The sequence below is a fragment of the Heloderma suspectum genome, chromosome 14, assembly GCF_057233095.1.
Source record: "Heloderma suspectum isolate Gila_16-S chromosome 14, 16-S_ref, whole genome shotgun sequence".
Taxonomy (NCBI): domain Eukaryota; kingdom Metazoa; phylum Chordata; class Lepidosauria; order Squamata; family Helodermatidae; genus Heloderma; species Heloderma suspectum.
In genome coordinates this window covers 17,515,196-17,532,775 of record NC_139471.1, presented here as the reverse complement: position 1 = coordinate 17,532,775, position 17,580 = coordinate 17,515,196, and the positions used below count along the sequence as shown (strand labels likewise).

The following is a 17,580-nucleotide window of genomic DNA, read 5'->3' as shown; positions in this document are numbered from 1 at the left end:
TGGCCCCACCCTGTTTTCTTTCAGTCCTGCCCACCACTGAAATGCACCCCCCCCCCGAGAGCTTCTACAAAAGATGAATTTGGCCCTTGAGCTGAAAGAGATTACCCACCCCTGTTTTAGCATCCTGTCATGTCAAAGAAATTGGGATGATTCAAGCAAGGGGGCAAAACTGCCCACTGGGTCCCGAGCTGAGCAGCTATTAAGATGGGGCGCGCTGTTCCAGGGGGCTAATTCAAAGGAGGGCTGCTGTGTTCAAGGGCCTCACCCTTTTGGCTTAGCTGCATGAGACAGCTGCCCTACCCCTGCCCTGGCTCCTGTCAAGAGGCCACCTGCTCCATTGAATTAGCCTCATCCCGCCATTGATGCCCTTCTCCAAAGAGCTGGGGCCGGCAAAGTCACCCTCGCCAAGGGGCATCCAGGAGATTATTCTCAGGTCCTTGACCACCTAACTGTTGAGTAGGAACGTTGGAGGAATCCATTTGTGGGGTGGAGCTCAACGAGCTTTTGTTGGTTTGCCCCCCTCCCCCGTCCAGGACTTAGGTCCATTTCCTGCTCACTGGCCTGTTGGTCTGCAGCGAGTTAGACCACTTAGCAGATTTTCTGTGTGTGTGTGTGTGTTTACTTCGCAGAAATCATGGCTGAACTTTGTGCAGATCTGCATAAGTTGTGTAAATTGCACCAAGGACGGCCGCCATTTGTGAAAATTAGGCAAATTCGGGCACATTTTGGCCGCAATTTCAATTTGTGCACATCTGTGTTGGCGCAAATTACAGCTCAACATGCACACACTATGCCCAAAGTCCCTGGAATTTGCGGGAAGCATCCAGCTTGGCTTGCAAATGCAAGCTGAGTCGAGCGTGCCATGGGACTCTGTCGAGCCCAATAAGGACCAGATTTCCAAGCGACAGACATCCCTGCTGTTGAGAACTTTCCCAGACTGTTGGATTGCAAAGGAAAGGGCAAAATCCTGTGTTTCAAGGCTGCTGCTGTTGTTGTTGTTGCTACCACTATTTTTATTATTAATTTATTTACAGTATCTATATACTGCTCCACATCAAAGATTTGGAGTAATAGTAATACTGGAGTAATAGTGATACTACTATTAGTGTTAGTAATATTACTAATAATACTATTAGTAGCAATACTGCTATTGCTATTATACCATTAGTATCCCCTTTCTGAATAGTACTCCTCATGTTACTCACTTACTAAGTTGCTCTGAAGCAGGCATGTTGAGCCTTTTTCAACCCAAAGGACAAATTCAATTTAGGAGAAGCTCTCTGTGGCCACATGCCAGTAGTAGGCAGGGCCAAAGGCAGAAAGGATGGGTCCCAAATACCAAAATGCCAGCATATTTTAGTTTAAAGCTACTACTGCTGGTAACTAAGCCTGAAGAGAGCCATTTCAACCTTTTAGAATGGGTGTCAGGGGGCAGGGAGGGACTGTGCAAAAGGTGGGAAGCCATGAAATGCTCAGTCACTGAGCGAAAGATGGTGGGGCTGGAAAAGGGGACATGGTCATCTGGAAAACTGTAGGGCTGGGTTAGGAGCCCAGGGGGGTAGGGGATGGGGACATGGCCATCCAGGAAACACCACAGGGATGGATTAGGACCCGAGGTGGGGCAGATTTGGCCCACGGGCCTTGCTCTAAAGAAACCTGACTTTCACAGGAGGAGAAATAAAAAGCTGGAGAAATGAGGTTGGGGAGATGGGTGGGAGGAGAATCACACATATCTTATTTTTGATTCATCAAAATAAGGACCTTGGAAGAAGCACCTGGCAAGAGTACTCCACCAACGCTGATAGATAAATATGTCTTTAGCATTTCAGTTCTCTTTGAGGGAGGGGGGCAGGGGACAGCCAGCGAGTCAGAAAGGAAGTCTCCAGCGACTGCTATCAAATCGAGGCGAGATAGGACGAAATGCATGATGGCAGCTGAGTTTTTAAATGAGTGATGTGCCTGATTTGTTTAAGTCAACACCACCAGCAGCCATATTAGCATTTCCCCTCATGTCTGACATTCTGCATTGCTAGAAGATCTGGCGGAGGGATTGGCTGGATGGAAAGAGAATCAGGGATTCTAGTGAGAGCTGTGGCTTGGCCTATAAAGCCCTTGTTGGCTCCGCGTATTTGAGAAAGCACCTCATTTCCAAGATCAAATCACAATCTAAGTTCAAATGAAGGTGAAGGCAAGGAACTGGGCACACCCGATACAGAGCACCTCTGCGACATCCAAGCAAGCTTAGCCAATGGCAGCCAAAGTAGCTGGGGGTTTCACAATGGAGCATAGACAAGAGATAGGGAAGGGATGGTTGTGACGAAATGGAGGGAGATAAACCTTGGAGATGTGCCTGAGCCATGCATTACAGTTCAGGATGCATGCAGTGTGTTCCATTCTGTGTGAGAGGAATACATGGCTCCATGTTATGAGCACAGACAGGCCAGGAGGGGCAGCCTCCATGGGTCTCTCCACCCGAGCTATAAGGGGGAGGGGGAGGGGAGCACAGTTTCCCAGCTATGAGCTCATAGTGCTATTTACAAGCTCAGAGCTGGAAAACTGAAAAATCTTATCTCCCCCAGATGCTGTCTCAGGGACATAGGATCACTCTCTTAATGGATGCACAGGAGCACAAGTGTGTATCAGCAAACCAAAATGATAGTATCATAGAACCTTAGAGTTGGAAGGAGCTTTAGAGGTCATAGAATCATAGAATAGTAGGGTTGGAAGGGGCATTACGAGGCCATCCAGTCCAACCCCCTGCTCAATGCAGGAATCCAAGTCACAGCATCCCTGACAGATGGCTGCCCAGCAGCCTTGTCTTGAAGGTCATTTAATCCAACCCCCAATCAATGCAGAAATTGCATTGCCGGATACAGCTGCAGCATCCCTGACAGAAGTCTCTCCTGCCTCTGCTTAAATATCTACATTGGTTCTGCCATTGGACAGTTCATACCAGAATTCGGGAGGATCAGAGTGTGGGGTTGTAGCACAGTGTTAGAATGCCTACTTTTCATGCAGAAGGCCCTTCATTCAACCACTGACATCTCCACCCCAGGTAGAGCTGAGAAAGACCCCTACCTGGAACCTTGAAGACCCACCACCCAGCAATATACACAATACAGAGCTAGATAACTCTCCACAAGACAGCATCTTGTTTAATGTTGCCCTTTATTCTGAACCATAAGGATCAGAATATTTCAGGGGGGTGGGCGAGCAAGGGACAATAGCTCAGTGGTAGAGCCCATGTTTGCACTACCGAGGGTTTCAGGTTCAATACCCACCATCTCCAGGGAGGTCTTTTGCAAACCTAGGAAAGGTGCAGAGCCTCACTGTAGATACAGCTGGATGAGAAATTAATTTCAGTACAAGTTTTGATCAGGATTTACCCAGTTTGCACCTTTGGGACCGAACAAGGACTCAGATGCAACCTGCAGTCATTGCCCATAGATTTCCGAGCTTGCAATGTGATCTGCAGACCAAAGAAATGAGCTCATAACAAGACCCCTGCTGGCTCTGACCAAGGGTCCATCTAGTCCAGCATTCTGTTCACACATTGGCCGACCAGCTGTTGACCAAGAACCCACAAGCAGGACAGGAGTGCAACAGCACCCTCCCACCCATGTTCCCCAGCAACTGGTGTACATAAGCTTACTGCCTCTGGTACTGGAGGTAGCACATATCCATCAAGACTAGTAGCCATTGATATCCTTTTCCTCCAGGAATGTGCCCAAACCCCTTTTAAAGTCATCCAAGTTGTCCCCCATCACTACATCCTGTGGTAGCAAATTCCATAGTTCATCTTAACTTACTGGAGGTAGCGCATAGCCATGAGGACTAGTAGCCATTGATAGCCTTCTCCTTCAGGAATTTGTCTAACCCTCTTTAAAGCCAAGCAATGGGAGAATAATGTGTACATTTCAAAGATGCACACAGTTGATGCACGTATTTGGGGAAATATGCATGGGAATATGCATGGATTTTCATATGGAAATCAACACACACACTCAAAGCTCTCAATCTAATACAGACTCGAGTCAGAATGAGCTTCAAGAATGAGAGCTTCAGCGAGCTTGTGATTTGCTGATTTGCACATCCCTGTGTGTAGACAATGCTGAGCCAGATGGGCCAACGGTCTGACAACTTAATAAGGCAACTTCCTATGTTCCTGTGACCAAGTGTCTGATCCGGTACAAGGCACCTTCCTAAACCCCAGGGCAATAAAAAGTCCAAACTCCCAGCAGCCTCTTCCTGCTTCCCTGTCTAGGCAGGGATGCTTAGGCCATCCAGGACCAGGACAGGGGAACCCAAACAAACCCAGCTGTTTTTGTTTTCAGGATTCAGTTGGCTTTGGCTAAGGACTGAGTCCTGACAGCAAATGAATGCTAACAATCAGTGTGGTTTTCTCCTGCATTAATCCAGAGGGAACTTCACTGCCCACACCCCAACCCCACTCCTCCTCGAATCCCAGCTTTGCCACACATCCGACATGAATCTACCAAAGATCCCTTGCACAAAATTAGAGCTGGGATGGCCCCATAGTGGGGCAATTTTGGTTGTGTGAAAGCCCCGACTGAGACAGCAGCATTTAATATGTGCCACTGGCTTTGGAAAGATGGAGTGGCTATATTAACAGCATGAGATTCTCTGTCCCATTCACAAAGGTCTAATAGAAATAGTATGTTCTATATTCAATTATAGCCTGAAGGAATAGGCTGACACTCAGCTGCCCTTCCGGAAATGAAGCAGAGTCGAGCTGAGTTCTGAAAGAGAATGTTGCATTCAGGCAATGTTAATGGCTCAGAAAGGTGTGAGTCCAAATTTTAGAGAAAATTCTCTCTCTCTCTCTCTCTCTCTCTCTCTCTCCATCTGTAGATTATGTTTGCAAAACAAGCACAGCAAATGAATTTAATTAAAAATAAAATTAGCAGTGACTCAAATGAAGATGGAATCAAATGCTGAATTCATTTCTCTTTTTGCTGACCTGCTGTTTGTCTAATTTCTCAATGGGTGGTGATGTATTGTTTGCAGCTAACTTGAGGGAGTGATAGATTTAAGAGGTCTGAGCTTGGCTGAGTGATTTACGGGCTGGCTGTGTTTTAGTGAGGGTTTGTGTGTGTGGAAATGCAAGGGCAGTTGACGGAAAGAATGAAGAGAGAACAAATGGAAGAATGGCAACGATGCAATAACTTGTACAAAGTGAAGTCAGATCAGATTTTCAAAACAATCAGGATTGAAACTGAGGCAGAATTCAACTAAGATCATATTTAAGACAATTGGATGCTTTCCTACTCCTCTCCTCCTAGCTCCACATGGCGTTCACATTGAGAACATTCCTCCAGCACCCCCAGAAAGGAAGATAAGTGTTTTATTCATAGACATGTATGCTCTGCACATCTAGAGATGTCTGTCGCTGGGAAATCCGGTTCTTTTTTGGTTCGACGGAATTCTGCAGCATGTATGACTTCCTTTGTGATCTGTGAGCCAAGCTCTGGGCAGTTCCCCAAGCTCTGGGACCTTTTCTGCACATTATTTTTGGAAGGTTCTTCAACTTGCGCAATTTTCTGAGCAATTTGCCATTTTCTGATCAAGCTGGGCAGATTTGGTGATGCTTTGTGCAGATTCAGCCATCATTTGTGCAAATTTGGCTGCAATTTGTGCAAATTACCAGAAATTTGCACAAATTGCATGCGCACACACACCCCACACTACCCAATGTGCAAAATGTTCAGAAAATCCGTAAAGTGGCTGGATTCACTGCATCGGGTGCCACAAATGGAACTGAAATGAAATCCTGGGGGCCAGGCATAGGAAAACCCATCAAACTCCACCCCTGAAATGGATTTCTCTGACATCCCTATGCACATCACAGTTTGAACCAACTTCACCCCTACAGTGCACAGGGATGGGGGAGAAATTAGTTCAGTTTGCATTTCAATGCAAACATACCTAATTTTGTGCTTTTGAACCAATATGCAACCCAAAACTCGGTCAACCTTCGAATTGAAGATGGCTCCCTCCATTCCCGATTTTCAGGCTATAAGCCTTCTTGCTTTTGTAGTCAAAATGGCACCACCAATGCACAAGATGAGAACCCCAAGGTTTGCAGAAGTACAAGAAATATTTAGGGAAACAGAACCCTAAGGGAGAAGAAATGCCAAAAAGCCTAATGAGGACAAAATATAGATAGTCCCAGAGAAGTGTGCCTGTGGATATTTCACTAAAAGATCCACATGAAATATATTCAGTAGTGCCCTTTTGGTAAGCAACATAATTGGCAAAAAAAAGAAAAGAAAAAAAAGTAGTAAGATCATTTATGTTCCCCAGGAGAAGCTGCATCTCTCCCTCTCTTTTTCCCCCTGTTAATATGGCTACAGGCATTATACCTCTTCATTTTGGGAAGCCACTGCAGGGGAATTCATGCATGCATGCATGTTCTTTAGATAGTCCAATATTCTATATGCTGTGTTATCCATGATGGGCTGGACATGTGCTGATACTTGCCAGCAAGCAGAGGGCAATCAAAATGCCTGGGAAAATCCATTCTCTGAAATATCCTAGAAAGGCAGTCCTGTTCAGCTATATCAGATGCAAGGGCATTGGGGAGTCCTGCGGCATCTGAAAGAACTAAGACACTCTGCAGGCCATCTGCCTTGGCTGCAATTGGCTGAGCTTCTCTGATGTCAGAAAGGCTCTGTATCCAGTGTGTTCCCATTCACTGTCCCTTACATTTGGGGATGCAATCTCGGGAAACAGGCCTTCCCTTCACTCAGATTTGAAAGTGCCACAAATTTGTGGGCCAAAGGAGACATTACTTTAAATCTGTATGTAACAGCCACATCGGGTCTGTATGTCTGTGTGTGTTTTCCAGGGGGCTTGATATAGATGGGGTGGGGGGGAGTGGAGCTTTTAAGATCCAGATTGTGCCCCCTGTGGCCACTCTAGATAAAATTAGGGGTGGGGAAATGTAGCTGCTAGATATGGGTTTAAAATAATGTCTCTTTTGGCTGGGCGTGTGTATTGCTTTCTTTCTTTCTTTCTTTCTTTCTTTCTTTCTTTCTTTCTTTCTTTCTTTCTTTCTTTTTTAAATGAAATGTACACTTGCCTTCAGCAAAAGCTGGAATGGTAAAACTGCCCCCCTTCACAGAGGTGGTCTCTGAGGTGCTTGCCATTGTTGGCATGGCTTTCTTGCCGGGCTTGTTTTGCTAGACAATATTTATAGCTTTCAGTGGCTGCCACCACCCTCACCGACCCCACAAGTTCTGACTTGCAGGTGAGGAACAGAGGGTGAAAGACACTAGCAGCTTTGGAACAAACGAGACATGTGATAATAGCCCTTTCACACTTCCAAAACCAACACAAGCACAGAAGTGCTGATTCATTTCCTTTCTTGCCTGCTTTCCTTCTCACTGCCTCTTTCTCCCTTTGATTCTTCCTCGCACTCATTCTCAGCAGCTGTAGATGTTACAGAGGAACAGGAAGGGCAATAAAGGGGACCTAGGAACACCGGAGTCATGCTGGAACAGACAAAAGGCCTATCTCAGCCTTCGCCAACCTGGTGCCCCCTCACAGCAGAGGACCTGGACTACAACTCCCATAATTCTCTGACATGACCATGTTTGGCTGAGGCTGATGGGAGTTGTAGTCCAACACATCTGGGAGGTGCCAGGTTGGCAAAGGCTGGCCTCTGTTTCCCACAGTGGCCATCCAGATGAATCTGGGAAGCCCACAAGCAGGAGATGAGCACAATGTAGCACCCTCCCACCCATGTTCCCCAGCAACTGGTGTACAAAGGCATACCACCTCTGGTACTGGAGGCAGCACATACCCATCAAGCCTAGTAGCCATTGATAGCCTTCTCCTCCATGAATTTGTCTAACCCCATCTTATAGGCATCCAAATTGGTGGCCATCACTACATCCTGTGGTAGTGAATTCCATAGTTTGACTATATGCTATGAGAAGATGTACTTCCGTTTAGAGCTCTGCACCACTTTGGCCCAAATCCTGAAGCAGATTGGGGTGATTCTGGCCAAAGCGGCCTGGTTCCGGGATGGGTTGGGACTGGCCCCAAAAGGCCTGAAGTGGGTTGCACTGCTCCAAAGTGATTCGGTCCAGTTTGGCCCAATCAAGGCAGCCACCCACCCAGCTTTGAGAGCCCCCTGCTCCTTACCAAGACCCATGGAGAGCGCCCACAGATGTCAGAGGGAATCGCCATGGCAACTCTTCTTCTTCCAGTAAGTACATGGTGCATACAGGTGTAAATGGCCCATTTACGCTTGTAATATTGCATAGATGGCCCCTTTACGGCTGCAATACACACCATTTACTGACCGGAGGAAGAAGAGTTACCATTTTGACAGAAAATGGTGACTCCCTCCAAGGGGGCTCCCTGCAGGTGCAGGTAAGGAGAAGCAGGAGGCTTGCACAGCTGGCCACGGGGGGGGGGGATTTCAGCTGTCCAGGTCTTGCTTCCAATCCAGAGGCTGAAGCGGGTTGGCCCAGCTCTGAATCATCCTCCAGAGCAGGTCGAGGGCCCCGCACAGCCCTACTTCCTTGGTGCCCTCCAGATGTCTTGGACTACAATTCCTGTAAGCCCAGCCAGCATGGCCAATGGCCAGGTATTATTGGAGCTGTAGTCCAAAACATCTGGGGGCAGCTGGTTGTCCATCCGTGTTTTAGATGATATGGGGGAGGGGAAAGAGGGACGTCCAATAACATCTGTCACTTCTGTTCCTATAACATCTGTTGCTTCTGTTCCCATAACATCTGATGCTTCTGTTCCCATAACATCCAGTGCTTCTGTTTCCATAACATCCGATGCTTCTGTTCCCATAACATCTGACACTCCTGTTCCCATAACATCCAGTGCTTCTGTTCCCATAACATCTGATGCTTCTGTTCCCATAACATCTGACACTCCTGTTCCCATAACATCCAGTGCTTCTGTTTCCATAACATCCGATGCTTCTGTTCCCATAACATCTTACACTCCTGTTCCCATAACATCCAGTGCTTCTGTTCCCATAACATCTGATGCTTCTGTTCCCATAACATCCAGTACTTCTGTTCCCATGACATCTGACACTCCTGTTCCCATAACATCTGACACTTCTGTTCCCATAACATCCAGTGCTTCTGTTCCCATAACATCTGATGCTTCTGTTCCCATGACATCCAGTGCTTCTGTTCCCATGACATCTGACACTCCTGTTCCCATAACATCTGACACTCCTGTTCCCATAACATCCAGTGCTTCTGTTCCCATAACATCTGATGCTTCTGTTCCCATGACAGCTGACACTTCTGTTCCCATAACATCCAGTGCTTCTGTTCCCATAGCATCCAGTGCTTCTGTTCCCATAGCATCCAGTGCTTCTGTTCCCATAGCATCCAGTGCTTATGTTCCCATAACATCCAGTGCTTCTGTTCCCATAACATCTGATGCTTCTGTTCCTATAACATCTGACACTTCTATTCCCATAACATCTGATGTTTTCCTCCAACTCGGTTCCTAGGCTTCTTTAACTATAGATTTACTTCCATTTCCCTCCTGACCTTACTACATTTCCTCCATCTCCTCCCCCTTTCCGATCTCTCTCTCTCTCTCTCTCTCTCTGTCTCTCTCTCTCTCTCTGTATACCTTGTTCTTCTGTGTGATTGTGTCGTTTTTAATTCTCCCTTTGATACAGCGCACAACCTAATGATTATTCCAGGGTCAAGCCAGGTGGGTGCCATGAATTTCACTAATCCAACTCTGAGAGCTGCTGTCTGTAATCACTCCTCCTGATCTACAGAGACGACAAACTAATTTCTCATTAGCCAGTGCTGCCACTGGGGAGCCGCTGAGGACTCTCAGCCTTTGGGAAACAATGGAGATGTTCATTAGCATGGCATGGGGAAAGGGGGATATTGGAAAGAATTTGATGTGTACGACAGAGTACCAGTAAAAGCCCTACCAATGCATTAGGCCTGAACAGGGTAGACTGACATGAATACAAGTGTGGGGGAGGTTGGGAACTGAGGGGGGGGGCATGCAAAAGGATGTTGGAGATGGGGCTTGAGTAAACAGCCCCATCCCTTTTATTCATGTTAATCTACCATGGATGGGTGACATGATGCCCCTGCAGATATTTTGGACCACAACTCCCATCATCTCCAGCAAGCATGTCCCATGGTGAGGGATTATGGGAGCTGTAGTCCAACTCATCTGGAGAGCACCAGCCTGCCTACCTCCTAATCTACCCTATTCAGGCATAATGCCTGAATAGGGCTAAAGAGATTCTGGAATCCAGTGGCTGATCTGCTTAGGATGTCCCCGTTGTTAATCAGATGATGACAAGGCCAGTTGTCCATCAGCTAGCTGGGGGCCCAAAGAGAGGAGAGGTTGAAGTTGTTGAGAGAACATTCACATAAGTGTAATAATCAGAGTGTTATATTAACACCGGGGAGATGTTGATTCAAAACCCTGCACAAGCATAAAACTTGCTGTATCATGATCTTGAGCCAGTCATTCTCTTTCAGCTTAGCCTAGCCTAGCCTACCTCTTAGGTCTATAAGGCATAAGGATGAGTGGATTCCCTCCTGTCTGGGTTCTCTGGGTGCCCACCCGCCCCTGCCCACGCTCACATGCACACAGACCCACACTTTTTATTTTTTCCCAATGTTTTTATTGTGAATTTTAACAAAACAAAACAAACCGAAGACATAACAAAACCAAAATGATGATGATGATTTTATTCTAAAATCCTCAGTTTCAAATATCCCAATATTGAAAAAAGAAAACAAAAAAATAGGTTACACATAAACTGCAGTGAAAGCAGACCAAATATCCAAATATAAGTCCATCTGCAAGTTACACCGCCTATATACCACTCTTTCAAATGTTGCTAGTGTTGACAAGTCTTCAGTCCATTCCGTTATAGGTGGTGAGCTTTTATCCTTCCAATATCGTAATATCAGTCTTTTAGCAACCAAAAGGGCGTGAAAAATCCATTTACGCTGACCATGCATTACATTCCAAGAAGCAGGTAAGTAGTTTAAAAGAGCATTTACATCAGTAAATATTAAAGAGCTTTCCAATACAAAAGTTATCAATATAATAACTTCCTCCCAAAAGGAGGCAACCATGGGCCATTTCCAAAACATATGAATAAGAGAAGCATTGACTGCATTACACCTCCAACAACGAGCCAAATTTGACAAGCTTTTATTAAAAAGACGTTGTGGCGTCCGATAGACCTGAAACAAAAGTCTTTGCTGAATAAGGCATAACCGAAGATCCACTGAAATGTTTGATACAGATGTCATGGCAGCAATCCATTGATTAAACAAAAGGGGACGTTCCAATTCCCTGTTCCATTCCTGCTGTAGTAAACCACTTGTATTATATTTATTCATTGATAATAAATGGTTGTAGACATGAATCATAGGTTGATATATCTGATCAGCTTCAATAAGTATTTCCAATAGCGAAGGAGAATCCGAAGCAGTAAAAGCAGAAGGACTGAATCTAGGTATAACAAATGTTTCAATTGCAAGTACTGCCATTCCACTGTAGCAGGCAAATCAAATTGATCTCGCAAAGTTGAAAATAACAGAAACTCATCATCAACCCCCACGAATTGATCCAGGGTAAAAAAACATTTAATCTGTGCAGGTCTGCCATTAAAAAAAAAAAAAAAAATTCTTACCAATTCTTAAATCTGGATTTCCCCATAAAGTCAGTTTAGCATGGGAAAATGGATCAAACTGTAATTGACATGACATGGTACACCAAACTTCTCTAACTGCCAAAATTGTGGGAGGAGCTCTGTCTACCTTGATATGCCGAGAACCTGATGCCATCCATTTAAAGAGAGTCTCCAGACAAGAAGATCTGGAGATCCACTGACCGAGGTGGAAAAAGTCTAATCTGAGTGGAAAAGACCAAAATTTAGTAGAGGTCAGCAAATAGGCCCGATGGTACATAGTTAGATCCAGAAAACCAAATCCGCCTTCATTAATTGGAAGTTGCATCCTTTTTAAAAATATTCAGAGATCAGCCAGGACAGCTAGACTGGTGAGGACAAGGAAGAGGGCCTTCTCTGTGGTGGCCCCAATCTGTGGAACTCCCTTCCTAGGGAACTCCGCCATGCCCCCTCTTTAATGAGCTTCTGCCATGCATTAAAAATGTGGTTGTTCAGGCAGGCATTTGGGGTGGGTTAGGGTACTTTTTAGAAATATGATGTTTTAATGTAGAATTTTATTGTTTTAAACTGTTTTGTACATCACCCAGAGTGGCTGGGTGATCAGCCAGATGGGTGATTAATAAATTTAATAAATAAATGAATAATAAATAAATTCTTGGTGGAGAGGAACCCCAGAAAAAATCACGAAACAAAGCATTAAGTTTTTGGAAATATTTGCCAGGTATAAGTATCGGGATCCCATGTGACCTGAACCCATGTTTGAGCTCCCCGCCACTTGCCAAACCTGGGTGGCCTCGTCGAGCTCCGCGATAGCCGCTGTTTGAAAAATGAAATGGTGATTGCAAAAATCTGCATACTTGCATGTATGCAACATGGGGGCATGACTCGCTCATATACGCAAGATTACAGGCCAGCAAATGTCTGTACTCTTGCCTATATGGGGTATTGACAGCTCCATTTTGCATATATGCAAATATGTGGGTTTTTTGTGATTACCGTTTTTTTCTGGAAAATCGATCGTGCAGCTCGATGACGCCAGCCGGGCGAATGTGGGCAGCATGGCAAGCATAGGCAGGGAAGGGGCTCCACAGGATTCCCGGATGGAATTGGGAACCCGCACCATCCCTAATACAGGGCTCCATGAGGAAACACATGGCCAAGTAGTAGTGGTTCTCCATGGGCTCAGGAAGAGGTCTTCACTTCCTCCTGCCCTCTGATTATATTTTATTTTGTTTAACTGGAGTTGCTGGGGGTTGAACCTGGAACCTTTTGCATGCAAAGCATGGGCTCTCCCCCTCAGTTATAGTCCTTCCTCCCATAGTCACTACCACATTCACCCCATATCATTCAGAACAAAGTCAGCAGCAAACAGAGGGCAGGAACGAGCAAACTCTAGTTTGGGGACAGGGTTCAGCATGTTGGATAGCTCCTTCAGAGTTCTGGCTGGCTTGGACTAAAACCCAGAATGGATTCACAGCCCCACCAGGATCAGAGCCACCGGCCTCCACTGGCTGCCCCATATCACATCATAGAACCACACACCTACCAATACCCTTTTCCAGACTGGCAGCAACTCCCCAAGATCTCACCTTTCTCAGCCCAGCCACCCATGATCCTTCTCAGCTGTGAATGCCAGGGATTGCACATGCAAATGGTATTTTTGCCACTGCTCAGTGGCCTCTTTTCCAAACAACAGTAGTATTTTCCCCATGGCAACCAACATGATAAAGGGCTGGAGCAACTCCCCCACAAGGGAAGGGCACACAATGCGTGTTTATATTTAGGTTAGGGTCGGGGCAGGGTGGCAAGTAAAAGTGGGCATGATAGAGTAGTATGAACTTTTGTGTGATATGGAGAAGGTGGATAGGGAGAGGTTTCTCCCTGTCTCATAATATTAAAACCTGGCCATCCAATGATTAAAATCAGGGCTGGAGAAGACTTCCCAGCTAAAGAGCTGATCCTGAGAAAACTGAGGCTACATGGGGAGCAGGGAGGACAAACACACCCTAAAGGGGATCTTCAGTACCCCACAGAAAGTAGTGGTTACCCCCACCTTAGTTTAGCAAGGGACAACCCTTCAAAGCAGCCCCCTAACAAAACATCAGGAAGTACCTCCACTCCTGTTGCTTCCCTAGGGGGTGGTGGGGTGGTTGAAGAGTTGCCCCTAGGTAAAGTGGAGGTGGGGTCAAAAGCCCACTCCCACTGAGGACCCTCTTGACCTTCCTGTAGTTGGGGGTAGTGGTGGTGGTGCGGGGTTGCACCACTCACCCAGTTGTTCTGGGGGCATCTCTTCAAAGCAGTCCCCTAGCAAAGTCATGGAAAAGCATTTCTTGCTTTTCTGGATGCTGCTTCAAAGTAGGGGTGTAGGAAATACTCACCCCATTTCCTTTTCTGGTGCCCACTGGGGGGGAGGCGATCCATCCCTCACCCCCCCCCCCAGAATCCGGGCTGGTCGGTTCTGCTCCATGGCAATTCCGCGGAGCAGCTGGCCAGCTCCAAAGCCCCAGCAATATGGCCGCCATTGCCGTATCACTGGCTGGACTGACGTCCTGCAGACGCAAATGGTGTCCAGTGTAGCAGACACAATTTTCATCCCTTCTCTTTGATGTGATAGGCTACGTAAATCTACGTAGCCTATAGGGATGTACGAATCCCTTACCTATTCTGGTCAGGCCATCCGCTGGGGGTGGGAGGCGCTCCTTCCCTCCCCACTTGGAATCCTGCCTGGCCGGCTCTGCTCCACGGTGGCTCCGCAGAGCAGCCAGCCAGGGCCATCTGCAGACGGGCTGCTGCGTGGCTGCTGCGTGGACTGCATGGACGTCCACGGGCTGTGGACAGGCTGCTGCGGACGCAAATGGTGGCCGCCATAGCGGCTGCCATTTACGTCCTTCCAGGTTGCCGTGATAGGCTACATAAGAATGTACGTAGCCTATCACGGCATGCCCCCCCCCCAAAACGGCGTATGCAAATGGCGGCGGCTACAGCGGCCGCCATTTGTGTTCCCTATTTTTCACCGTTCTAGCCTACATAAATATTTACGTAGGCAATTACGGTGAAAAAAAAGGGAACCGCAAATAGCGTAGTGGGCACTATTTGCGGTTCCCTTTTTTTTTCACCATAATTGCCTACATAAATATTTACATAGGCTAGAATGGTGAAAAATAGAGAACGCAAATGGCAGCCGCTGTAGCCACCGCCATTTGCATATGCTGGGGGTTTGTTTTTTTTTGGGGGGGTTAGCCGTGATAGGTTATGTAAATTCTTATGTAGCCTATCACAGCTCGAAGGATGGAAATGGTGGCCACAGCAGCCCAGCTGCGGCCGGCCAGGAGACCAGCCACTGCCGCTGGAACCGCTGCCGCCGCATCCGCCCCAGATAAGTGCCGTCCCGGGGGATTCCGCGGGGGGTGTCGGGGGGCAGGAGGCCATTCTGTCACAGATTCTGGGGGGCCGGATTCTGTAGAATCCAGCCTCACTGGAATCTGTGGCGGAATTCTCCACCATCCCTAGTAGCCTATCGTGCGAAGGAACAGGGATGCAAATACACCATTTGCATCCCTGTTTTTTCACGCAACAGGCTACGCAAAGATTTATGTAGCCTATAACGTCAAAGAGCAGGGACGCAAATGGCATAGCGGATGCCATTTGTGTCTGCAGTACGTCAGTCCAGCCAGTGATATGGCAATGGCGGCCATATCGCTGGGGCTTCGGAGCAGGTGGCAGGCAGGATCCAGCCAGTGAGGACTTCGCAAGGAGGTGGAGGTAGGAGATCTAATCCTCCACGGGCTTCAGGGGGCCAGACTCAATAGAATCTGGCCTCATTGGGGTCCATGGAGGATTTGTCTGACGTCCCTACTTTAAAGAACTTGTTCAAGATTAGTTCAGCCATTTGGGGTGGGTGGGTGTAAATAACTTGGTTTGTTCCCAGGGGATTCCAGTGGGAAGTGAGGAGAGCTCTCCATCCTCTACTTAGCACCATTGTGGTTTAAGAAGCAGTTCAGCTATGCAGTTGTTTTGGACTTCAACTCCCAGAAGCCCCTGCCAGCATGCCCAATGGTCAGGAATGCTGGGAGTCGAAGTCTAAACATCTGGAGATCTACTTTCTGCCCACCATGGGTTTAGGCTAGGGTGATACTCTAGACTGCAGCCTTTAGTGGTTTGATGATTCCTTACTTTCTTGTTTGCAGGACGATACAGCAGTGGCTATCCCGAGTCCAGTCCCTGCTCTACTGCAATGAGAATGGGTTCTGGGGGACCTTCTTGGAAAGTCAGAGGAGCTGTGTCTGCCATGGAAGCACCAGTCTGTGCCAGCGCCCGATCCCGTGCATCATTGGAGGCAACAACAGCTGTGCCATGTGCAGCCTGGCCAACATCTCCCTCTGCGGATCATGCAACAAGGGCTACCGTCTCTCACGGGGTCGCTGTGAGCCACAGAATGTGGACTCTGAGCGCAGCGAGCAGTTCATTAGCTTTGAGACAGACTTGGACTTCCAGGACCTGGAGCTGAAGTACCTCCTGCAGAAGATGGATTCTCGCTTGTATGTGCACACCACCTTCATCAGCAACGAGATCCGCCTGGACACCTTCTTCGACCCCAGGTGGCGCAAGCGCATGTCCCTCACCTTGAAGAGCAACAAGAACCGGATGGACTTCATCCACATGGTGATCGGCATCTCCATGCGCATCTGCCAAATGCGCAACAGCAGCCTGGACCCCATGTTCTTTGTCTACGTCAACCCTTTCAGCGGCAGCCACTCCGAAGGTTGGAACATGCCCTTTGGGGAGTTTGGCTACCCACGCTGGGAGAAAATCCGCCTGCAGAACAGTCAGTGCTATAACTGGACCCTCCTTCTGGGAAACCGGTGGAAAACCTTTTTCGAGACTGTCCACATCTACCTACGCAGCCGGACCCGGCTACCCTCCTTGATGCGGAATGAGACCGGCCAAGGGCCAGTCGACCTTTCTGACCCCAATAAGCGTCAGTTCTACATCAAAATCTCCGACATTCAGGTGTTTGGGTACAGCTTGCGCTTCAATGCCGACCTGTTGCGCAGTGCTGTGCAGCAGGTCAATCAGTCCTACACGCAAGGAGGGCAGTTCTACTCGTCATCTTCCGTCATGCTATTGCTGTTGGATATACGGGACCGAATCAACAGACTGGCACCCCCGGTAGCACCAGGAAAACCCCAGCTGGATCTGTTCTCCTGTATGCTCAAACACCGCCTGAAACTGACCAACAGCGAGATCATCCGCGTCAATCACGCACTGGATCTGTACAACACCGAAATCCTCAAACAGTCTGACCAGATGACAGCCAAACTCTGCTAACCCAGACTTTATGTACTTACGTACTACCAGACTCACCTTTTTGCTGTAAAAAACAACACACACAAAACACGCCAACATTAAAAAAAAAGAAGATAAAAGAAAGAGATTTAAAGAACAAAAATACGAAAAAAAATGTAAAATGTAATTAATATACAAAAGAGGTTGGGCGGAAAGAGAGGAAGGTCTCTGTTTGTTGGAAAACAAAAAGAAAACTGTTTGGGTAGCCATGTCAAACTGTCGGGCATGTTTTGTTATTCCTATCGTTATAAACAGGGTCAGAAAATGAGGCTTCTTTTGGACGTTGCTTGGTGAGCTGAGGAGAGAGCAAAGATGGGTGGGGGGAAAACAAGCAAGATGCAGAAACGGTTTTGGGGAGATTTCCTCCTGTATTTAATTGTAAAGATATCAGCTATGCAGGTGCCAAAAAGAAGAGGAAGAAGTAGAGGAAGGAATGGAGTGAAAAAGAGAGAATTCTGTGTACATGTACAAAGAGTTGCCATTTCTCCTAGTGGGAGTTAATGGCCAAGATAAAAGCTATTTCTTTTGTGAAGTGCTATGGAAGCTTT

General features: G+C 47.2%; 1 protein-coding gene across 1 annotated transcript in view; it reads left to right on the top strand.

Moving 5' to 3' along the window:
* The window catches only part of BRINP1 (BMP/retinoic acid inducible neural specific 1), a 65,052-nt gene extending 47,765 nt beyond the window's left edge, over positions 1-17,287 (top strand). The window contains exon 9 of the mRNA XM_084820773.1: positions 15,874-17,287. Coding sequence (XP_084676899.1) covers positions 15,874-17,014 — 1,141 coding nt within the window. The 3' untranslated portion in view covers positions 17,015-17,287. The remainder of the gene's footprint in view (positions 1-15,873) is intronic.
* The last annotated feature ends 293 nt before the right edge of the window (positions 17,288-17,580 follow it).